General features: G+C 40.3%; 3 protein-coding genes across 8 annotated transcripts in view; 1 reads left to right on the top strand and 2 right to left on the bottom strand.

Annotated features, from left to right (window-relative positions):
* Positions 1–6,754, bottom strand: part of abhd18 (abhydrolase domain containing 18) — an 88,011-nt gene extending 81,257 nt beyond the window's left edge. For 3 of the 6 annotated variants that reach the window (XM_035161344.1, XM_035161347.1, XM_035161346.1), the window contains exon 1: positions 6,501–6,750. The gene's annotated coding sequence lies outside the window, so the exon portion shown is untranslated. Of the gene's footprint in view, positions 1–6,500 lie in introns of all 6 variants that reach the window. The other 3 variants (XM_035161345.2, XM_047340560.1, XM_035161343.1) reach the window with 2 other exon arrangements.
* A 1,217-nt stretch (positions 6,755–7,971) lies between these two features.
* igbp1 (immunoglobulin (CD79A) binding protein 1) lies at positions 7,972–19,238 on the bottom strand. The gene is made up of 3 exons (XM_035161349.2): positions 18,725–19,238; positions 9,630–9,962; positions 7,972–8,391 (listed from the first exon to the last, which is right to left on the bottom strand). The coding sequence occupies exons 1-3, from the start codon at positions 19,199–19,201 to the stop codon at positions 8,122–8,124; spliced, it is 1,080 nt and encodes a 359-aa protein (XP_035017240.1). The 5' UTR covers positions 19,202–19,238; the 3' UTR covers positions 7,972–8,121.
* A 1,715-nt stretch (positions 19,239–20,953) lies between these two features.
* LOC118111935 (magnesium transporter protein 1) overlaps positions 20,954–25,569 on the top strand; it is a 49,329-nt gene continuing 44,713 nt past the window's right edge. Inside the window, exon 1 of the mRNA XM_035160786.2 lies at positions 20,954–21,103. Within this exon, the coding sequence (XP_035016677.1) occupies positions 21,023–21,103 (81 nt within the window). The 5' untranslated portion in view covers positions 20,954–21,022. The remainder of the gene's footprint in view (positions 21,104–25,569) is intronic.

Genomic DNA, 25,569 nt, shown 5'->3' with positions numbered 1-25,569 from the left:
TTGTTAAAGTGTAAAGTGAGCGCAGGTCAGAGGGGGAGTGAGGAGGAAGCAGACTCCGACAGAGACTCTGACACTGGACGACCGGACCTTTAATGTGCATCTGTCCTGATTCTGAAGCAGCGGTGTTATAATTATTCAGCGGTGGAAAGCTGCTGAAACTATTAACGTAGCTGAAAACATAAAGTTTTCTTCTATGCATGAGCCCAAAAAATAACATGTGTGCTGCTGCTCCACCTACACTCGGTGCTGTGTGTCAACCTTACTTGATGTGGGTGTAACTCTATTCCAGCAAAATGATTCGTTCGGCGCGGCGCTATTACTATTCTCTTTGGCTGTTTGTGTTTTCTGTCAAAACATAGACAGGATGAGTTCTATCGACGTTATATCCACCTGTCTTAAATTTCTATCGAGGAAAAGTTATATCGCGATAATTATCGATAGTTTTATCGCCCAGACCTACTTTGATCACATGACTATTATGCCGCATAAAATTCAAGTGCTCACTTATCCTTTACATACACCTCACAAGAGAGTTCTGATTTGCAGCAGCGGGCAGTAGGGATAAACGCAGGCTACCAACCAGAAGTGCCAAGGTAGCATTAGTGTAAATAAAAGCTGGCCAGCAGCACTTGTAGCATCTGCGTGCTCCCTGCAACATGCTAGGCAGATCTTTCTCCAGTGTAACAATGGTGTTTTTTCTAAAACTACAGAATAGCCTAAAGGAATATAAATGATACATCACTGGGCTTCATACTTCTTTCTTGAATTTGCAGTTGTTTGATTGTGTTAAGAAACTGCGTTTTCTAAATGGTACACACACTACAATTGACATGGATAGACAATTCTGTCAGGACATTACAGGGCTCACTGCAGTTCCATAGCTGACCACTGATTTGCAGGACTGGGAATTGTGTGGCACTGTGGCGTGCCCTGCCCACATGAATACTTAAAGGGCCCATATTTTACACCTTGGTAGTGGTACCTCTAAGATGATACATCAGTGGTTTAAAGTCGAAAAAACTGCTGCAATGTGTATTTCCATGTCCTCTCTTCTGCCTCTCTCTGGAGCTGCAGACAGAACAGGCTGTTTTCGCCTGCCTCTTGGGCCCCTCCTCTGATAGACTGACTGCACTTTGAGTGACACGCGACCAGGCCTATCATCGTCTCATTCTGGCGCATTCACTCTGGTAAACACAGCTGAAAGACACGTTTTTATGTTTGGATACCGCTTTAGAAGACCAGTGCTACATATTTACAGCTGGTTACAACAGGATGTTTCTGAATGGTAAGTAACACCGTCCTCAGGTTTGTTCAAGTTTTAGCAGGACAGTCGGCCAATGTAGGAGTAACGTCCCCAGTTACCGTACGGAGTTTCACAACGGAGTTTCAGCCCCGAGTAACGTCTACGTTACTCAGTACTGAGCACACCGACACGGCACGTCAGAAGAAATATAGCGTAACCGCTGTTCTCGAACAGTAACATTCTTAGGAGGAATGTGCACAGACACAGGTGGGGGGTGGGCCAAGGCCATGTAGGGAGACTTCCAGTGTATTGTTACGACACAATACACAGGAAGCTCATTCGAGTCACTCAAGCATGACGTTTCTGACTTAGAGGAACCATAACAAAACGTGCGAGTGTTTTTTTTCCAGAGTTTTTGGGTTGGTAGACATGCCAGATACCCACATTAACCTGTAGAAGCACTAACAAAGTGGAATTTGCATGCTATGTCCCCTTTAAGACTTTTCAGGAGCCGCGGGAACCACGAGTAGCAGAGGCCTACTTGAAATGTGACTGTATACTGAATATAATCTACTTTACAATCATAAATCCACCGCCACACCACTGCTCAATATTTGAGATAGTTAGTCATATCTTTTACACAGTTTCATTGAAAAGTAGCCCTACAGATGATTGAAGTTAACAAACACTTCACAATAATATTAGCTAATCCTGTTAGCTGAATTAGCTTGGGCTAATCCTAATGCAAAAGGTAAATTTACAGATTTACAGTCATAAATGCATCCCCACACCAGTGCTAATTATCTTGAGATTGATCAACATGTTTTTACAGTTTTATGGTAAAGTGGCCCGACAGTTATTTAAAGTGAGCAAACACACTTCACAGTAACTTTAGCAACCAACAACTCTGGTCTTTGTACCTGCCACTGTGTTTGTTTCAAGCCTAACAAATCCACAGCTAATAAAGCATACTCACAGGTTGTGATCCAGATTCTCCTGTAACTCCAGTATGTCCAGTTTGGCCCAAATTGGAACTGCACCATCTCTCAGAACAAAATCTTTGGGAAAGCCAGCAGTGAACTACGAGCTATTCAGGAAGCAGTCCTCGGTGAAGTGAACACAATAAGAAATTGGGGCGTTATAGTTGAAAAAATAAATCTTAAGCACTGACACTCAACTCTTCAGTGTTTGAGAGAAAGCTTCCCGTCACACTAAAAAATCCCTCGCCATGACATGGCGATACTGCTAACCCAGGGTCCCATGTCACGCATTTTTTTCGTGAACGGTGAACTTAACAAATCAGTTTTCATATGATGAACGTGAACATCACGATGAACGTGAGTGAACGTCACGTTCATGTACATTTTTTAAATCATCATCGTATCAGGCCATCATGAAATACCAGGAGCGGGTGAATGTGTGTGTGTGTGCTCCCAGACAGCACACACACGCAGGCCCCGAGGCTACCGGCTGCTTCTTAACAGTGGTCACAGCTGCTCAGAGATCAGCGCACGCAGCTTCTTGATCAGAGCAGAAGCTGCAGTTGGTTTGTACCGAGCTTCAAGTTCTGTGTCCGCCTCCAGTCTGACCTGCTCTCACTTTTTGTTTTAATATTTCGTCAACTAATATATGCGTCACATCCTATTACGTCTACTGCCCGATGCTTTTCCCTGCAGGCGGCTAATATTGAGTTTCCGACCCCCGACCTCGGTAAGCTAACCATGGATTAATCCCAAAAAAAGAAAAGTCTCGGACGAAAATAAAGAGTTTTTGTGTGGAAAGATTAATTTGCTTTCACTGCCAACGATGCTGGCTTACCTGTATGCTTGATATGTGGCGAGAAATTAGCTTAAATTAGATTAAAGACATTTCACCAGGCTTGTTCACCAAGCTTGTTCACCAAGTTCACCAAGCTTGAAAAGTACCAAGCTTGAGATGAGCGAAAAAGAGCGATTTCAGAACTGCTGAGCAGAGCAAATATACTTTCAAGAAGTGGAAGGATGTTTTCCTTTGTTCTAACAGGTAAAAATAGCAATAAAATGTCATGTTTTCTTTATTGTTGTTCTATAATTTCATAAATGCAAGTGCATAGTTTTTATATATATATATAAAAACTTTATAAGCTGTGTTATCAAAAATGTTTTGCGGCTCCAGACAAATTTTTTGGGGGGGAAGAGGGGGCAAAATGGCTCTTTTGATAGTAAAGGTTAACTACCCCTGTGCTAACCGAACCCCTCTCGGAACGGCTTCCGATGGCTAAATTTGGGGCGTGCCAGACTAGCTGCTTGCCTTGCATTATGCTGATGATCTGCGCTGTGACGTCAAGCAGATGTGGACGTATCAGAAAAATCAATGAGGCATTTTCACAATTTCCAGAGAGGTGCAGGGATTAGGATTTTGAACCATGCAAACCGATAACATACGGAAAAACGTATACAACCCACTAAAGGACAAGGAAAGATTGAAAAAGCATAATATGTCTGTGCAAAAGGGGAAAAAATCTCACCATGATAATTTTTGTATATCATGATATTAATCAAATCACCACCACTAGACTGAGCCACATTACTCTACGCAGGTCAACAAGTGACTCTGCTCCTCTGCTGTTTTCCTAATCACTCACAAGGAGAATTTATCTATATCAAAACCTGCTGAATTCATATTTATGGTGATGGATAAACGGGTCGTCGCTTCTTCTGCAACAATAAAGTTAAAACACAGCGTTGCGTCATACTCTGCGGGAAGAACTTCTGTCTGCAGGATTGTGTGTGTGTGCGCGCGTTTGCTCATCTCTGTCCTTCTTCTACACAAACTGATAATCACATGTATTAAGTTATTAATCGATGGTGTCGGGTCATGAATCAGTATCGTTCCAGTCACTTTAACCCTGATGTCCTGGCTGTGCGCGTAACGCTACATCTCGTGTTGTGTCTCAGCTTTAAACGTGTGTGAATCAAACAAATACAAAGTAAACGTCAGTCCTGTACGTTTCCTAATAACTGATCAGTGATGGTGTTTAAATTGTAAAGTGAGCGCAGGTCAGTAGGAGAGAGGAGGAAGCAGACTCTGGACCCTTGTGCATCTGTTCTGATCCTGAAGCATTGTTGGTTATAATTATGCAGCGATGGGAAACCACTAAAACTATGAACGTTGTGGATGACATAAATCAATTATGTTCTGTCTCCAACTCTATGCAGTAGCCAAAACATTAGCATGTGTGCAATGCTGTTTTAACATGTAATACAGAGGTCTGCAGTTTAATGACTAGAATTCCAATTTCAGATACTTACAATTTAATTCTGACTTGTCATAATCCAAGCTCAAGATGTCTTAAATTCATTTTAGGGGCTTATCTTCAGACGTAAAAAACAGAAAGAAAACATAATATGCCTCCATACTGCTCGTGTGGTGTCATCTAAGTGTCCGGAAGCCCCCACATTCATATTCCACTCGAAATTAGGTCATTTTTATTTTTTAAAGCCTAAATGTCTGCTGATATCTTCCGATGAGGTGAATTCACGGACCGTCAGAAAGGCGGTCAAACAAACTTGACTGGAGAATGTGCGCACTTTAAATTGTGTTTAAAATCTGAATATTTTTGTGCATTCGCCATTTTCAGCCTTTGTGCGCGCATACACTTTTCCTATGAATCCTACGCAGGCTTATAAATGAGGCCGCAGGAAAGGACACACTGTGGCCATGATCCCGAAAACTGGGAATTGACTACAGCACTTCCCCCCAGTACTGCCTTGAATAAGGTTTTTCGTGTATTCACAGGCAGTACTAGGAGGACATTACATTTGTATTTGAGATAAAATGCAATTATTCAGCAAGTTTCTTTTCAGTTGTCAAGTAGCACAACTGGCATTTTTCAGGTGGTGCAACCAGAAAAAATATGAATTTATATCTGCTAAAATGTTTTAAGTGAACCAATGGATGATAAATCTAATATAAATAGTTATTGTGCTGGTACAGAATACCTTACCAATAGAATACAAACATCTTACTGTAAAAACAAAAGACATCCATAAAATAATAATGAGTTAGGCATCGTAGACAGACCATGGGATACTTGCCCAAGATTTCCCCTAAAATGAATCATAGGAAAATATAAGTACAAATATTTGGTTGAGTCACCTGACTTTCTTTGGGTGATGAAGATAGAAGTACTGTTGAAAAACAAATTCACCCATTCATACAGTGCATCTATGTGCAGCACTTTTCTCTATGAGAAGGGGCAATTTGGGGTTCATTATCTTGCCCAAGGACACTTCGGCATTCGGAATGGAGAAGACTGGGGTCGAATCGCCAATCTTCTGGTTAGAGGACGACCGGTCTAACCCCTGAGCCGCCCGCAAATAAGGGTTGGCATCATTCATCAATCTAGTGGTAAATTATAGGTACCGTGTGACAATTTTATTGGCCCCTGGCAACAATTTGTGTTTCTCATGTGGCCCCTCAGGAAAATATAATTGACCACTCCTGCTCTAGGTAGACTTGCATTATAACACCTCAGCTGTTCACAGTCAAGGTATTTCTGTGCTTGTCAAGTAGTTCACTTTAATAACATATGGTTATTTATTCCTGTCTTTAACATTACAAAAATGCAGTTAGTGTCGCTCTGAGAACAGCTACCACTAGGTAATTTCATTCACAGAGACTCAAGAGCAGAATTTTCTCAAGTTATTGTCACTTTTTAACTCATTTGTCCTTGTATGACATTTATGGCTGCCTAGAAGCCTGCAACCACTACCATTTTAGGGTGCAGAATGTTTTTTGGAATATAATTTACAAATTTTCTATCAATGGTTTCCTTTCTTCATTTCCTTTTAAAACAGCCAGGTGCCCATGCGAGGTCTGTGGATCTTCCACACCAATGTAGGCTCAATGAAACCTTTACTGCACCCAAATTCTGAGGCCTCGTGTTATCAATGATCACATTTTATACATCACGTCAACCTTCACCAGCACACAGCACATGTACCGTAATTCCACCAATAGAGGGGCAGTGGTTGGTTGGACCATTTTTGCCGTACATGATGAGCAAATGTCGTAAATTAGGTACCTTCTCAGAGTGTGGCTAGAGTTAGCTCTGAGGTAGCCATGAGGACAATATGGCGAGTACTGAGTTGTATACAGCCCCAGAGGGAGGATGTATACAGTGATAAGACTGTTGCTTTCTGACACCTCTCTCGAGGGATATTAAAACCTTGAAACTACAGCACACACGGCTCCGATAGAGATGTCAATTACTTACCCGTTGTCCGAAGTTCAATTTCAGCTAGCACTAGCTAAATTAGCATAGCCATGCTTATTAATTACGGCTGGTCTCAGAGGACTGACACAACTCACTGGTACTCTACCTATTGTTGCACACAGAGAACTATTGGCCTCGTCAAGGACTGCTCCGCACGGTTAGCTAGCAACTGCAGTTCTCAGAGGGCCATTACTCAAGCTTCCGGAGCATGGTGTGATGGGACTTCCTGTTACGATTTTTTTTCAGCTCGCATGTGGACCCGGATGCACAAATATAAAATACTTTTCAGCCATTTAATATTCAATCCAAGCTTTCTCTCATGTCAACATTAGTAAAAGTGTTCATATTATTACTTTCAATTCAAAGAAAAGAGCTTTTATAAGATGTTTCTAGAAATTGAATGTGTTTACTTAGTGTAATGTCCTAACTTCTGCTTTATAGCCGAATATAAGCCGTTTTCAGACATTAATTTGTACATGATATTATATATAGACTAAGAGACTAGAACTGAAATTTAATCATTTAGACCAATAATTTAGCATTTTATTATTATTGTTGTTTATTGGTACTGATGTGGGGTAAACAATGATGGAATATAACTTAGTACATTTACTTATTTCCTTTATACAAATTTGAGGGATTACATTACTTGTAATTTAGTTGCAATTTCACATTACTTTATTAATTTACTCCATTAGATCTCAGAGGCCAATATTGTACCTTTTACTCCACTTTTATTTTCTATCTAGCTATAGTTGCTAGTTACTTTACAAATCAAGATTCTTGCACACAACACATTATAAGACAATAAAATCCCGCTTTTACATTAATGTATGTGTAATATTAACACATACAATAACAAAAACTAACAAATGTTAGATATATTGATATTGAAAATGATTGTTAACAGCCTCTGTTCATTACTTTAAACAAGCAAAACTATTTTTTTTTTTTTTAGATGATTATGATTACTTACAGATTTGCTATGAATCAAATGCAGTGGACACCCGTGATATGGGGTAGACCTGAGGACAGAAAGACCATCTGAGAAACTAAAAGACAACAAAACATCATGGAATTTCTTCATCAGAAAAAAGGATTATTGAAACATTTTAATCTTAATACAATGCATGCTTGGAAGAATATGCAAATAAGTGGCCACTATATCTAGATAATTTAATGTTGTTTGATGGTCTGATATTAAGACCGGACATTTAGTCAATCTAAGTAAAAGGGTATTTCAGTTTAACTCAAGGATGATGTACACAGTAATTCTACAGCATTCCCCGACTAAAGAACAAAATGTAACATGATACTCTCTTTGCAATAAATTACCGATGGTAACTTAAGTTACCTGGACTTGTGTTTGTTCAGAGAAGAAGCCAACTTTGTTGAAACAATTGAAATAATAACAAATTACGGTATAAGGCCTAAGAACTTGTGTTACAATGTCAAAGAAAAGATGGTGGTGTTTTGACGGTGTGATCATTCTTTATTCTCCAGTTACATTGTGAGGGGAATACACAGGCATCATGACTGGGCTCCATTCAGTACATCCACACTGTAGATTTTTATTAAGAGCGGGTGGAACAATGATGGACACACACTATGCTGGGAACAGTTAGCCCATGTTGTGGCGATTTCCATAACCTCTGCGATGAGTCTCTCTCCACTCATCCCAGTTTCTGGCTTTCAGCAGAGACTCTTCATCATCCTGTTCAGCTTTTTTCTCTTTTTCTTCTTCTTCCCTCTCCGCATTAGCATCGTCATCCACGTCATCCCTCTTGGATATTGCCTGATCAGGCAGTACTCCACGTTTCCTGTGCTGTTCATACCAGTCATCTACTGTCATAGTGGGAAGGCTCGGGTAGCCAGGCCCGAAAACCTGAGCCTGTGGACGAGAGAAAAATACACTGTCAAATATGACGGCCTGTAACACTGATCTGATACGATACCTTCCATCTCTGAGAGGACTGTTTAAATGCAGCCCTGTCCACAAGTGTCCTGCTGTTCCAACAATTCAATTGACCTGTTTAAGGCCCTGTTCAGCGATCCAATCTCCAGTACTCTAAGTTAGACTGCTTATGTCTGGCATTAAAAACAAAATCTATCCTGTATGCGTCTCTTGTGACCACTTCTGATCGTATTTCACTTCCCCGCTCTACATGCCAATAATCATGTACGTCATTTGTGTTCACAAATACCAAATTATGTTTTAACCTAGTCTGAATATACAGATGTGTCCAATAAAAATGTTGGTATAAAAATAAATAAATCTAAATCATGATGTTGCAGCAGTGGCCATAAACAAATATGCTTATGGTCACTGAGCGTAAAAATATGTTTGATTCATTGTGAAACTAGCAGGTCAGATTACATTAGCGGAGTAGGCGATCCTTCATTTGAGGCGCAGGAAGCATGTGTTTACACAGTGAAAATAATATGGTCATATGTTTCCAGACCACCTTCAAATGTGGTCTGAGTGATCGGATCTCAACACTGAAAGTCTAAGGTCTCAGAGACCCTGGTCAGAATTGGGGGATGGATGACTTTAGAGAGCAGTCCCAGAAACTGGTGCAGTGGTTTCAGGACATGTCTCTGTCCAAGATGTCGAGACAAAGCCCAGACTTTAACCCCGTCTGTGGAGAGAACTGAAAAAATTACTTCAAAAGGCAATTCCCACTAAATTTGACAAAGCCTGAGAGGGAGAGATCATTCAGAAAGAATTGGATAAACTGCTCAAATCCAGGTGGAAAAAGCTTGAACAGATTTAGCTCAGCAAGATTAAAGATTAAGCTATTGCCAAATTGGCTTATATAAAGTACTGAATTAAGTCTCTGCAGACTTTTGGGCATGAAAAACTGCTAAAAATGGTTAGATAAGTGGAGAAAATTACAAATATAATCATTTAATGTACAAAAAGGTAAGGGGTCTGAACATTTCTTCAGCAAGAAACTGGTATTAGCCAATAAACATGATTCCATCTATTTTTTGGTCCAGCTCTGCTGTACATATAACATATATATGTATAACTTCTGCAACCAGCAGCAAGCCCTTCTTGCAAGTTCTGTCAGTGAATGACTATACATAGCTGCCATAGTATCAACTCAGATCTACACACAGAATCACCTGTAAAGCATTCTTCGTGAGGATGAATGGTTTCATGGGAGGCCTGACCGGCTGAGTTGGTTTCTTGGCAGCACTGTGCTTTAGAACATCCATCTTGTTGAGTATCTCCACCTCCTGATCAATACTCTCGATTTCCTCCAGACACACAGTCACCCATCTCTGGACGTTCAGAAGGTAAAAATCTCTGTTGACTTCATCGTCGTCCAGTCCGCTATCGATGGCTCTTCGTACATGCGACAGTCTGGTTTCCAGCTCCTTCTTCTGACGGTACCGCTCGATCTTAGTTTGTCTCTGTGCTGCCATGGCAACCAGGTCTGATGGGCAGGGGACAGACTGGAACAAGAAGCACATTTTAATGTTCAGACTATCAAATTATTCCTTCTCAATCTATGCTCCAAGTGACTCTTAAACAGAAGTGTATAAGTGAGGGTGCTGCGTCTCTCTCTCTCTCTCTCTCTCTCTCTCTCTCTCTCTCTCTCTCTCTCTCTCTCTCTCTCTCTCTCTCTCTCTCTCTCTCTCTCTCTCTCTCTCTCTCTCTCTCTCTCTCTCTCTCTCTCTCTCTCTCTCCCTCCCCCCCATTGGTCCTGTAAAGGTATGAAACACTTTCATGCTACACCATGATAAAATTCCATACATTTATAAGTAATTATTGTGGTGATTTCGTTGGAACAGCAGGAGAGCTGGTAGTGCTCTCGCCATAGCCAGCAGCCATGTGAATTTAACAAAAGCTGATAATTTGCATTGATGTGTGCATTCCGCTCTGGTTCTGTGTGTGTGTGTGTGTGTGTGTGTGTGTGTGTGTGTGTGTGTGTGTGTGTGTGTGTGTGTGTGTGTGTGTGTGAGAGTCATCTTATGGGTGGGCAGTATACCAGTATCAAAGTCACCATGGGTATGATAGTGCAGTACAACATGGAATTTGCAATACCGTCATAAATCAACAACGTAAAAAGAGAAACATATCAGCCGCTGTCTTTATGCAAGGTGCATGGTAAAAGGATGATCAATTAAAACGTAAAAGTAGCATCTAAGCTTAATAGAGATGAGTGGAGTGTCCGAACCAGACAAGGGCACAAGGCAGCCACTGGAGAGGAAACTCAGTTGACTTGGTTTTAAATACCATGATATAATATTCTCAATGTAGAGAGTTTTGAATTTGTATGAAAGAGTGAAAAATACAGTGATATCAACTTTTGGTCGTATTGCCCACCCATTACTCGCTCCTTGTAAGTTGATTCCCCACATAAATGTATTGATTTTTTACACACATAATAGACTTGTTTTAACAATATTATTGTACTTGACAGCAGCATACCATTGCTGCTTGAATCCCCCATCCACTACAATATCAACAATGCCCCCCCACCCCGCAACTAATAAAAAAACAGAAAATAATAAAAGACAATCACAAGCACATAATACAAACACAAACTCGCAAACTAGTTCGCGAACTCGCAAACTAACGAACTCACTTGCGAACTCACTTGCGAACTCGCCATGAATTTCAGACCACACAGTGAAATTTGTATGTAAAATGATTAAAGTTGTAAAACAGCTTACTTCCTGTTGCCAGTTGGTGGCGCTGTCACTACATACAGAGTATTAGATCTGTTTAGGTCGGGGCTCTGATGACGCTTGAGCAAGTTGTGGCCGATTGGACAATGTCATAAGTCATAATGTCATCGCAATATTAAACAACGTTATCACATATCACGTGTTTTCCTAATATCGTGTAGCCCTACTATGTAGAATGAGCAACTATGACTACACGGAAATACATCTAAAGATCTAACATGCATCTCAGCGATGTGATTGGAAGGCAGTATGCATTGCAGGCAGACACAGACCTGAAACCCATGATGCATGATGCATAACGCTGTGCGTGTGGCTAAAGCCAAAGCCCTTATGAGCACTTCATAGCTATATACGAAAAGCCCATTCATCCCCATGCACTATATAGAGAATGACTAGAGGTTGTTCACTATATAGCGGATGAATAAACATCGGACATAGCCCGTATGTAGGAACAGAAAATTTGGAAAGTTGCTAAAAGAAGAAGAGAGCATTGAGTGCTTGAGCAGAACTAGTGCATGTTTAAATATGTACGAACTGCTTCAATTTAAGAGTTTGTTCTCATTAAGTTTTTTCATAAACGTGACTTTTTGTCCTGTTGTATTTTATAGGAAACAGTCCGTCGTCTTCACACCTCTGAGGCAAATGGCCAGCGCCACGAAGCCGAGCAAGGGTAACATTAAAAAAGACGCGCTGTGCTGTATAAAATACATTCTCTAGGTTTACTTTATCTGATCCATTTCATCATTGTGTTTTCACAGCCTGAGCCCCCCCACAACGAGGCAGTCACTGCACATTAGGCCGAGACTCCCTCTGCAAATCGGGATTTGCAGTGTGGAAAATGACGCCATTGTATGGAAGTAACTGTTTCGGAATTGTGTTTTTTTTTACTGTGGATCTTCCAACGGTGATGTAGCGAGGCTATTTCCGTTTATTAATAATATACTCATGTTACTCATGTTGTTTTCCAGCTGCCTGTACTATGACGTACTATGAGCCAGTATGAAGGAACTTCCGGTACATCCAACCGGACCTTGCAGCTCTTGCAACAGCATTGAAAAGTTCAGGAGTCGACAGAGAAGAAATAGTGTAAGATAAGATACATAAGATAATTCTTGTACATGTATATTGTCATTGAACTGTGCTGATTGTAATGATTGTGTTTACAGCTGTGTTTACAGCTGATTGAAGCGGGACAGATGACATGGATCCATCCTTCCACAGCCAGGAGCTCACCGACCTGTGTGCCACACTTCAAAGAAGACTAGAAGCTACACTGAATCTCACAGCTACACACCACAGACGTCTACACACTGGAGCAGATTCGGACAGAGTGCCACCAAGAACGTATGACCCAGAGGCAGCAAAGAGACATTTCAAGCTTCACCTGATTAGTTTTTCACTGGTTAGTTGCGTTTTTACAATATTTGTGTTGTATGTAAATAAAGCTTTGACTCAACATATACCTTGTAAATGTTTTTTTCCCCTCTACAATATGCTCAACCTATAACATCAAGCATCACATGAATAAATGTATAGTCTTCAGTAACTGCAGTGCTTTTGGTATGAACTTAATAATTAATAATAATAAATAAATTATTAGTAATAATAACTATGTATTAATTATTATTAATATTGTGTGGGAGGGGTTTACCCACATGTGTATTATAATGACCCAGGGTGACCAATAGCAACAGATCTACCAGCCAATCACAAGTGACTTTTCGTTTCATCCAATGGTGAAGTGAGATAAGTTCTCACAAGCGATTTCGCTGCGATTTCTATGCTAATTAGATCACACCTTCGTTCCGCGACTCCCTGGTGGCACTCCCCCCTCCCCAGTCCCCCCACTGCGCTACCAGGAGTACGTTTCTTCCAATTTGTGTCACGGGCGAACGCGGAATTAAGTTCACCCTTAAGGATGTCAGAAGAAACAGCCCTTATTGTGCAGTGTTTACATTGTAAAGGACAGACGCCTTAACATCAAAGTGTATAGGAAACCAAAACACAGATCAATACTTATTCTTTGACTTACATCACTCACTGGAAGACAAGCTGGGGGTCATCAGAACTTAAAGGGGACATAGCATGCCCATTTTACCACAAGTTGATATGGTTCCTTGGGGTCTTAATGAAATGTCTGTAACATACTTTGGTCAAAATACCACAAGGATCATTTAAAACAGCACCCTTTTTACCCTGTATAAAACAGCCCTCCACAGAGTGACCTGTTTTGAGTGCCTGTTCCTTTAAATGCTAGAGTTTTAATGTCCTGGAGTTTTAATTTTCCCAATCACATAATTAAATGTCCCCCTCTGCCCATCCACTACAAGCACACAAGCAGACAGACAGAGAAAAAGAGAGGGGTGGGGGGGCCTATGAAGACCATCATTTACCCCCGAACCCCGACATTCAACGGGTACAACAACAAGCGGAGAAAGCAGAATCGCGGGCTGACCTTATATATACAGTCTATGGGGCTGACCAGCGCGGAGAAATGCACGTCCCGTGTGAACAGTCAGGCGGCTACGCGCTTGAGAACGGCGCTGCGCTGCCTCGCAGCGGCGCTTCCACGTCCGGTGTAAACCTGGCGTAAAGAGTGGGGGCTCTGTGTGTGTGTGTGTGTGTGTGTGTGTGTGTGTGTGTGTGTGTGTGTGTGCGCGCCAGTGTTACAGTAGTGCTGAACACTGCGGAAGTCTTCCACACTGCTGGCTGTGTGGCGCTGACACAAATTCCAGCTCACGCATGGGAGAGCGAGCGGTCACGCCCGAGCAGCTGCTGCAGCCTCCCAGTCCCAACGATCCAGACAAATGCCACATGTGAGTGAATCGCGGGCTGACCAGCGCGGAGAAATGCGAGTCCCGTGTGTGCTTGGGAACGGCGCTGCGCTGCCTCGCAGCCTCGCTGCCTCGCTGCCTCCGGTGTAAACCCGGCGTAACGAGTGTGGGGGGACGGGGACGGGGGACGGGGGGGCCAAGGCCATGTAGGGAGACTTCCAGTGCCTTGTTACGACACAAAACCCAGGAAGCTCAATCGAGTCACTCAAGCATGACGTTTCTGACTTAGAGGAACCATAACAAAACGCGCAAGTGTTTTTTTCCCAGAGTTTTTGGGTTGGTAGACATGCCAGATACCCACATTAACGTGTAGAAGCACTAACAAAGTGGAATTTGCATGCTATGTCCCCTTTAATATCACCAAGCACAAAATATACCCACAAGGACAGAGGGCATTGTGAAGGAACAACAACACATCAGGAAAGCATTTAAAACCTGTGGCTACCCAAACTGGGCTATCATCAAAACCTCCAAAAGAAACAAAACTGAAAGAAGAAAACAACAAACAGAACAACATTGTGATTTCTTACGTTGTGGGAGTCTCTGAATTAATTTTTTACCAACACCACATGATGACCCACCTGTTCAACATAACTCTTAACACAGGTACAGAACCACAGAGATTAAATTCCTAAAACCTCTCATTAGTCAGTCAGACCTGAAGAAGCTTCTTGGATGAGAGGGGAAACACAAGCAACTTGGTAGCAGCTAGCTTGTAAGGCTAATGTTGGCATTAGCAACGTATTTTGTAAAACCTCCCATTTTATGCATCTTGAAGTGCATTGCATAGCTTGGTGACTTTGTAGCTAATACACATGGTATGTATTCTAATGTGGAATATTATGTGCCAAGGTTCTGGTAGATACTGCGAGTGATGGCGGGACCGATGAACCTGTTGCACAGAGTCAGACACCATCTGTGCTTCACAGTGCAACCTCAGACCTTTCCATCGTTCAGCAGGCAGTGTTCCATCACTCTTGTATCGAGCAGTTGCTGTAAAGGTTTTACAGCAAACAGATTAACCTATGCCATTTACATAATGTAGGAGTGCAAAATATATGAACTCTAAATAAAATGAATGCTGGTACAATTTCAACAACAAATCTAGGATTTGATTCGTCAGATTTGTACAAAAGTCGGTGAGCATGTTCAGGTGACAGGTTTACATCTTTTTAGTCAGTTTGATAAGAATATGTCAAAGGCATCATGAGTTATATGCAATATTTGATAGGCCACGTTCACTTCAACCAATCTATATGGCACTTTAGATTTTGGTTGATACATGACCCCAGAGCATTGGTACCAAAGTTTGGTGAAATTCTGTCCAGCCGTTTGTGTGGTACACATTTCTGGTATTTCTGGCGCCCCTTATGGGCAAAAATCTAAATGCTTTGACTAATGCTATTCTCCAAAACAATATGATATATCTACCAAGTTTTAAAATTATTAGACGAATTGTTGATGATTTATGGACAATTTCCATGGCAAAAGTTTTTAAATATAAGCGGCCATGTTTTTTACCAATCCTGCTTATTTTTAATAGAAATGTGCATCTCAGTCTGACAATTCTGTATACCAAATTTGGTGTTGATAGAAACCCAAAAGTAGTTATCACATTATTGTTTTTCAATTTCTGAAAATTAGCAAAAAATCCATCATTGGCTTTTTTGTAGAGCACATTGAGCTGGACTCACGTTTCAAATTTCAAGTCAACGGGACTTGCAGTGTGAGGCATGGCCTGTCAAAAAATTCATTTGCAAAGCTTATCCATAATTTCAAATTATTGTACAGAGTTTTGTGTTTGTAGATCATTCCAGCTCACTGGAATTTGAGCCGAAGCGGCAGACACCAAATAATAATAATAAACCACGGCCAAAACAATAAGGTTCTAGCCCCTTGAATCCTGTTTAGGGCCTAAATAATTACCATATATGGTGGAAAGTACATTTACTCAAGTACTGCATTTGAACTGTACAAATTTGAAGTACTTGTACTTCCCTTTACATACAAAACATATGAATGGCTTATAAAATCTGCTTTGTTATACATTTTACCATCCAACAATTTACAGCTGAAATTATTAGATTGACAGAAAAGTACTTGGAAACTGTTTAACTGATTGTCATTTCTCAGGTAAATATTTCATGGTTTGATCAACACTAATGTGAACATTGACTGGCTTCACTTTTAATTATTTTAATGTATTTTGAGGTTTAGACTGTTGGATGGACAAACAGCCATTATGAAGGTTTCAGTTAGACTAATTGAATTAAAACATCTCAGACCAACTTTCAACAAAACCTTTTTATAAGTTCTATAATAATAGATGTTATGGCACCATGTTTCATTCGATTGTACAGTTGTACCTAATAGAGTCGCCACTGAATATACAACTATATTACTATATATATATGCATGCATATCTTTCAGATCAAATTTTGTGCATACAAATGTTGGGATATATGTACAAACAAACTTGACAGGAGAATGTGCACACTTGTATGCCATCTCTGACCCATGTGTATGTAATGGTGGTTTTTTGTATTCCAGTTATGCCGTTGCCCCCGCAATGAGTATTGTCTCAGTGGGATGTTCCATTTGCAGACAATGAACATCCCACTGAGAGTACTTTAATATTTTTATTTTATAGCCAATGTTTAGGCTAAATCAGTCCTAACATTGTTGTTCTGTTGTTTTCAGTACTAACAAAAGGGGTAATGTTTTATGTACCCTTTATTTTCATGGGAATATGTCGTATATGAGTATTCTGGTCTGTGAACCCCCCTGTCACGCTGTGGTACGTGCCACTCAGGGACCTGTCTCGCTGTCTGCATTTGGAGCTGAAGGAGACAGGTATGTTTATGGAGTGTTCTGCTTCTAAGTGTCATTGCAACGTTTAATGCATGTTACTGTGAATACTTTCTGAAGAAAGCAAGTAAGACAGCTGTAATGTGTAAAGCGCAAGTCTGTACTGTAAGGAGTGTTAGAGTTATTTCAAAAGTTAGCGCTGCTTTGTTTTCGGCTGTGTTCCTTTGAAGTGCTCCCGCTTGTTAAAGGGGACATATCATGCAAATTCCACTTTGTTAGTGCTTCTACAGGTTAATGTGGGTATCTGGCATGTCTACCAACCCCAAAACTCTGGAAAAAAAACACTCGCGCGTTTTGTTATGGTTCCTCTAAGTCAGAAACGTCATGCTTGAGTGACTGGAATGAGCTTCCTGTGTATTGTGTCGTCACCCTTTAAGACTTGCACCTGGTGATTCGTGCTGGCGACCCGCGGCATTATGGGAGATGTAGTTTTCTTGTGGGATTTGTATAGGACAGATGTGAAGTGTATTGTTACTTTTCTAATGATGTTTGTGAACCCACATACGTTCAGAAGATGAAACAAGTCGATCTGATGATGAGAAACAATTATTTTAAAATCTTTTTCATTTCAGGCACGGCCCTCTCTGTCGTATTCATTCTCACTCACTGTATTAACAGCAGCAGCAACATGTTACCATTCACTACATTTTATTTTATCCAAGACATCACTGCTGTTACCGACAGACTTTCTTTCTTCACCTCCACCTCGCTAACAAACACCTCGATGTCGGTGTCAGAAAATTGTTGTTCTTTTCATTGCTTGATGCCATGATTCACCATAGAAACCCATTGGTCAGTAGGACAATCGTATATTCATGAGGTACTTTGCATTGACCGTTTATAGTTGAGTGTGGGCGCTTAGAGGGCGGAATATACACGTACACATGTTTCGAGATGGAGTGTGATCTAAAGGGAACATTGTCTTCAAGTGTGTGTGCACACGGTTTTATAAATATGAATGTTTCTTTGCGTGCGCCATTTTAGGCCTTCGTGCACACGTACACTTTAAGTATGAATCCTTCTCACTGTTTTATAAATGAGGCCACAGAGAAGAAGGACTGGTTGGTTTGTACCACTCCTGCTGACCTGCGCTCACTTTACACTTTAACAATAAATACCAACACTCATCACAGGTTATTAGAATCTGAACACACTGACGTTTAATTTCTTTGATTCGCTGGAGAGTTTGTGAGACAAGTATTTAAACAGATTGAAAATGTGTGACACACACACACACACACACACACACACAGTAATGCTGTGCTCTTAATGAAAAAAATCTGTCATATTTAGGGAACTGATATCTGAGTGCATGTAATTTGGTGATGCTTGATTGAACTCATGGGACTATTGGGCCTAAGCGGAGGTATAAGCTCCCTGATTACTATTCTAGTTGATTATGTTTCTGACGGATAACATGGCTGCTATTATAAAAGGTATTGCTATTATAAAAGGTATTTTAAAAATTAATGCTTATTACTGTAGTCCTGGCTTTCCATTTTATTATTTTGTGAAGTAATGAAATATCTGTATAATCAAATATGTTTTCTTTAAAAAATACAGTGCAGTATATTCATATATCAATAACTTAAATTTGCAAAATCTTATTAAATTGATGTATTTATTAAGAGATTATGTTATACTTTCAAATAGTATGGTTTGCAATCGGACACATTACGGTGTTAAACTCAAGATGCAAAATCATATTGGAGATTAAATTAGTTTACAGAAAACTATAGCCAGGTTGTACTTTTTTGAGGTAAGCAATGGCAAAATGTGTTTCCTGGGTCCAGTGTGCTGTGTAACCTTACAACTCCTCACCTTGGCCGCAGTAGATCCATCTTCTGGAGCGTCGACACAACTAGGGTCTTTATCCGCCGACGTTGGTATTTTAAAGTGTGATATGTTATACTCTTTACATCTCCTTAGGAAGTCCATGAAGTAAGCCCGGGCTGTCTGGACTATTTGAAGTCGTTTGTCTCTGTTGGTCTGCTTCATGGTAAGAGCTCCTAGGAGAGCGGGCAACAGTAGATACTTCAGTTCCGCTGTGGCGACCTCCTCCAGCTCCTCGTTACGACTGAACAGGTCGAGCTGAGCCACCATGCTGGACGCTTCTTCTAACATACCGATGCCGCGTTTCACTCCCACCTGGATGCTGCTAGAGCCCATGGGAACGTTGGTACTGTCCACCTCTTCGAATATCTTCCACCCACGATCTAGCAGCTCGGATAAATTAGGACGCTCGGTATCTAAATTTGACGGCTGTCTGTTGTCGTGGTTGTTTTCACATTCCGCCATCTTGTCATATTTTCCGGATTCCGTCTTCTTCGTCTTATATTTTACGGTGACCCAATTCTTACATGAGAATCCCTGCCATCTGCAGGCCTAACATTACCACTACACTTGATTATTACACTCGTCATGAACCAAGACATAAAAAAACATACCTAAAGCATACCACACATAATTATATTTGGCTGTCTCTTTGCTATGCCTCTGAGCAAACATAGGATTATGTTATTTAGAACTTTCAAACTCAGAGATAACCTTTATCCTAAACAATCGGGGCATCTTAGCCTTTTTTTAAAGATGGTTGACTAAAACTATTTTCTTGTCTTTATTAAATCAAACAAACCTTTACACAATTAAATGTGAATGTGAAATCAGAACCGAGCCCATCTGCAGAAGCAGTGTTCAGTTCATGCAGATGAAAATGAACTAGTTCACGTTCGTAGTTTTTCATTTTTTATTGTGATGATTAAGGTGACAAACGTACGGTCATGTGTTTAGTTATTACATTACATTTCGTTTTGCGGACGCTTTTATCCAAAGCGACTTACAATAAGTGCATTCAACCATGAGGGTACAAACCCAGAAGAACAAGAATCAAGAAATTACAATTTCTTAAAGAAAGCCAAACTACAAAGCCAAACTACAAAGTGCTATAAGTAAGTTCCATTTAAGTTATGAATCGATGGTGTCGGATCATGTCTGTGTGTCGCTCCTCTCACTTTAACACTGAGTCCTGACTGTGAGCGTCACGTCTCGTGTTGCACTGAGCACAACATGTTGACGAGTCATTTTCATGATGTTTAAATGCAGCCTCATAAACTCTGGAGCGAATCAAACAAACACTAAGTTACTTCATGTACTGATCAGGTCCTGGTAACTAGTGAGGAGTGTTTATTAGTTATTAGTTAGAGTGAGAGCAGAGTGGAGGAGGACACAGAAACTGAAGCTCGGCACAAACCAACTGCAGCTTCTGCTCTGATCATGATGCAGCGGCGCTGATCACTGAGCAGCTGTGACCAGAGAAACTCTATTTCACTGTTCTTCTATAAAGTCACTGACCGGCTGCTTAACGTGAACGAGCTCTAAACTCACTGCGTGTGTCGCTCTGAGCGAGTGAGTGGGGCAAGTATGGGTACATGGAGCGGGTCAGTCTGCGCATGCGTTTTGACAGCCCTAATATATATATATGTAATTATACATATATGATTGTGTGAATACATTATATCCGCCTAATATATAACCACTGGCAGTACATATCCTTTAGTTTCTCTTTGTTTCTGTTATGTTATTTCATGTGTGCCTGGTTTTGTATTTCTAATGTGCTGATTAATAAAAATAATAAAGTTATCACTATTTAAGATGATGCGATGATCAACTCTTTCTGACATGGTCACTAAACACTAAAGTTTAAATTTCAGCTGAAAGAAAGTTCTCAATCAACGCCATTGTTTATTGTATTATTTGTTAAAATACACGGGGATTTCCTAAACATCCATTTAATCTGGAACAAAAAAACTAATGAGACATCGATCGTTGTTCTCGTCTCACTGACGCTACGAGAAGTAAAAAGTCTCTGGGTTTTTTTACTCCACCCCTGTAGCCGCCGGCAGATCACGTCAGCAGATCAAGTCAGACACACTCAGACCAAGTCCATCTCGAACGCACCTAATGTGATTGCAGCTGTGTTTCCAGCCCCTCCCTATGCTGTCAACGTGCTCCGTGTGAATAAAGTTGAGAAGAAAAAAGCACCAGCTCGCTGTGATTGGCTTATAGTTGACCAATAGTGAGCTGACAGGATACAGCATAGTGCGGGCGAGGAACGCAGAAATGTTGAAGAAACTTTTTATTTGGCTGTTTGTTCTCTTCATTTACCACCATGAGCCAGCTGACGGCCAGAAAAAGAAAGAGGTAACATGCCTGTGATAACACGCGCACATAAGAGATGACCTTAAATGTTTGACACGTTTCCAAAGTTGACTATGACTGTGGCAGTCCGATTGCTAAGCTAACATTAAACAGAAAGCAGCTAATGTGTGGCTGTGGACAGCCCGAAGTAAACAACGAGGGTTTAACACATCTTCACTATCAGACTGAGTTTCTAAACCATGGTACCGTTTGTAAATCGGCTCAAATGAAACCGTAGCTCTTAGGTCCAGTGTTCACCGCACAATCATGTTTGCTATCGTTAATAGAATAGGCAGCAGTGTCACCACTACACTGAACGTACGTCGGTTCACACCACTGCATTGCTATCTGCAGTTTCACCTAGTAGGGGCCATCACAATCAGAACAACTTGCGATTGTTGCGACTCATTATAACCTGTCATAAAATGTTGTAATGAGATGATCATGCCAGCAGAACTTGTTGTACTATAAAACAGGTTGCCAGATATGATTATCACTGAATCTACACATTTTCTGAAAGATCTTTAAGATAATCCCATCAGAAGTGTGCTTGAAAGTACCTTAATATAAAACAAATCAATTGAAATTAAGATATGGTCAGGTTATTCTGTGTACAGCTTCATAAATGCATTTGCACTGTTTGCAGTGTTCCCACATGTCTTAAAAGGTCTGGAAATTAACAATCTTAAATGTAGGCCTTACAAAGTATTAAATATGTTAAAAACCAGCGTTGATAAGCGTAGTTGGTTACAAGAATGACCAGTATAATGCATGCTGGTAATACCAGCAATAACAGCATACAGTGGCAATTGTGTAAACCCTTTGCCAGGGCCTGCTTTTCTGCATTAATTAATCATAAAACATAATCTGATATTCATCAAGGTCAACTGCATAGATAAACACAATGTAATAAAGTTACACTGAACAAAAAATATAACTTCAACACTTTAATTTTTTGCTCCCATTTCGATAAATTGAAGTGAAAGACGTAAGAAATTCAATCTGCAAACAAAAGGCTTATTTTTCTTAAATTGTATTTTGTTACAATCTGTGTTGGTGAGCACCCCACCTTTGCAGAGATAATCAGTCCACCTGACCGGTGTGACTTATCATAAGATGCTGATTATAAAGCATGATTCAGCGTCTACTGTGGCTCAAGAGGTTTGGCGTGGGGGTCAATGTGTTTTTTGCAACTTTTGCTGTATATATCTTTTAATATGTGACAAGTGACTGTTCTATATGTTGTACATATGTTTTATTGATGGCACAGCTGGCAGGATGGATTGGTTGATGTCATGTTGCTTAAATATCATGGCTAGTTATTTTTCAGTGTCTTGTGTCAACGGTCATGTCTTTAGCGGTTGCTAAATAATGTCCTCAACAGTTTCATCAATTAATTTACCTTCCATTATGCTACAAACTGTTTCTTCTAATCAATTTCCGCTATATTAATTTTATTGCTGTTTTCCACCACTGACTAAGTATAACCACCGCTGTTTCAGGACCACTATACCAATAAACACCATCACTGATTTGAAGTTATTAGGACATGTACAGTACTTGACGTTTACTTTGTGTTTGTTTGACTGCTCTAGATTTTATGAGATGCTTGTTTAAACCTGCTACAGGAGACGTAACGTACACAGCCAGGTCATCAGGGTTAAAGTGACCAGAATGATCTTGTTGTGAATATTATACCTTAAGTGTGACACCATTAAATGGTGTGCCTTTGGGCATTCAATAAATGTGGTTATCAGAAAAAATATTAATATGAACCAAAATTACCATATAGGTAGTTAGCAAAGTTGAAGGATATTCACACTTATGCAACATTAATGAAGACAACATTTGTTAAAGAAAAACATTTATTAGGAAGATAATAAAAGTATAAAAACTACTAAACAACTAAAGGTGTACTTACTATATACAGACGTGTATGTGAGTATGCGTGTGTATATGAGTGAGTCAGTCCTTTCAAAATGGCGGCTGGCCACGATGACGACAAAAGACCCCTGTGTGTGCGTGTGCGCGTGCGTGCGTGCGCGCGCCATTCATCTAACTGTAAAGCATATTTCCCTTTCTTAACTCTATCCACCAGCTGGCACTTTATGTCCTGGGCCATGTCGGTGATGCGCCGGGCAATAGTCCCATTAGACGGCGGCACTGATTTCAGATCACGGGCTTATTTATCTACAGCAGCGGGTTTAATTAACGTTTCGCCGATTGTGTGTGGCTTTTTTGCCTGTGGAATTAAATATGCCACATCATATGATGCCTTTTGAGCTTCGGCTGGGATTGTCTGTTTGTTTAGTAAGGACTATCTTTTGGCCTTGCAACTCTCACTCGTTCCGCTGATGTGTTAGATAACTCATCCCTTCCTCCTACATACGTCACATCCTATAGACCTATGCTAGGAGGGATATCTAATGGACAACCTAAGTACTGCAAGCTAGACTATTATGCAGTTGTAGACACAACACAGGGGGTCCCTGGGCCTGAGAAGGGAAGAAAAGGAGTTTAATGTGGCTATTAAATGTGACTAAAACTAGACTAAAATGTAATTAGTTTTCGTCGACTAAAACTAGACTAAAATGTTCTGAGTTTTCGTCGACGAAAACTAGACTAAAACTAAGAAGGATAAAAATGACTAAATGTGACTAAAACTAATATGCATTTTCGTCTAAAGACTCAGACTAAATCAAAAATAGCTGCCAAAATTAACACTGGTTTAATGTAAAGAAAGACTGTGAAGAGCATAACATAACTAACATTAACTTTTAAATAACTTCTTACAAAATATCACAACAACACAAATCAAACTTATAAACATCACATGAATATAATTGAACAGTCTTTGCTTAGCCTAGTGTAATTATTTAGCCCAGTTGTGTTACCCGTCCACGAAAAGGGGAAAAAGGTTGATGTGCTGTTTGAAGTCCAGTGAAGTCATCTTGCTGGTTTATGGCTCCTGTTGTTGTGGTTCTGCTGTGCAATGCAGCTCTTGTGCTGAAGTTCTTAAGCAGGCTCTCGTGTCACTGCCTTTTGGAAGGTTTTAGCAGTCTGTTCCAGGCAGGCCGGCTTGAAGGTTAAAGGACGTACCACTTACAACAACATGCAACGCAACACATTCATATTTGTTCCCATCTTAACTGTTTTACTGATAAATGTTTTGGTATTAATTAGAAAATTTACGAAATAACAACCAGGGGGGGGTGTGTATGTGAGAGTGTTTCCGCTTGCCTCTGTCATACACAATCTGATAATCACATGTATTTAGTTATTAATCAATAATGTCGGTCACTTTAACTGTGATGTCGTGACTGTGCGTGTTACGTCTTGTGTTGTGTAGCAGGTTTAAACGTGGGGCGAATCAAACAAACACAAAGTAAACGTCAGTTCTGTACGTGTCCTAATAACTTATGATCATATATTGTCCAGTTATTTGTTGGCATCACTCTTCATGTAGATGATCCATTTCCTCCATTTCTTGTCGAAGATATGTCTTTTAATTTTCAGTTGGTATGTCAACCTTTCCATTGCATAAATCTCCTGAATAACTTCAAACCAGTTTTCTTTCCCTGGGGGTTCAGTTTTGTGCCAGTTTCTAGTTATAGCTTTTTTGCTAGCTATGAGTAAAATTTGTTTTATTTGAACAGCATCTTCAATGTTCCCTAAGTACAGGACAACGCAGTTATTCAGAATGTCAAACCCATTATGTCATTTATAATTGTATTTACAGTATTCCAGAAAGGTGCATTGTGTCATACACATTCTATACCAATTATCATCTGAGATTTCTATATTTAACTCCGATTCCCATTGGTTTTTGATATATAGTGTTGAACTTTCTCTATTCTCCCCCAGAGCTTTGTAGAAAGGCTGAGTCGTCCACCTCTCTGCAGGAGCCAAAACATTAATAGGTGTGCTGCTGCTCCTCCTTCACTCTGTGCTGTGTGCGTCAACCTAACTTGATGTTGGTGTAACTCTATTCCAGCCACATGATTAGTTCGGCGCAGCGCTATGCTCATTATCATTGGCTGTCCGTGTTGTCTGTCAAAACATGGTCGGGATGACTTCTATCGACGTTATATTGACCTGTCTTAAATTTCTATCGAGGAAAAGGTATATCGCCATAATTATCGGGTTTTTTTGCCCAGCACTGACCACTGTCATAAATTGACTGTTGTGGACTCAAACACTTCACCTATCCCTTCATCGGCATAGTGGTGAGTAGATTATGAGTGAATTTTCATTTTATTAATTTTATTAAACTATCCCTTTTTATTAAACTATCCCTTTAACTAGGACTGGGTATAGCCACTGATTTGCCAAATTGATTCGATTCCGAATTACAAGGTTTCATTGTACAATACCAATTTTGCTTGGATATTAAAGGGAACTAAAGCTGTAAAAGGCCTGTCACAATAACCAATTTTGTCAGACGATATAACTTGTCCCAGTAATTATTG

This window comes from Hippoglossus stenolepis, chromosome 7 (assembly GCF_022539355.2).
Source record: "Hippoglossus stenolepis isolate QCI-W04-F060 chromosome 7, HSTE1.2, whole genome shotgun sequence".
NCBI lineage: Eukaryota > Metazoa > Chordata > Actinopteri > Pleuronectiformes > Pleuronectidae > Hippoglossus > Hippoglossus stenolepis.
Note: the sequence above shows the minus strand (reverse complement) of the source record. Positions and strands in the feature narration are given on the sequence as shown.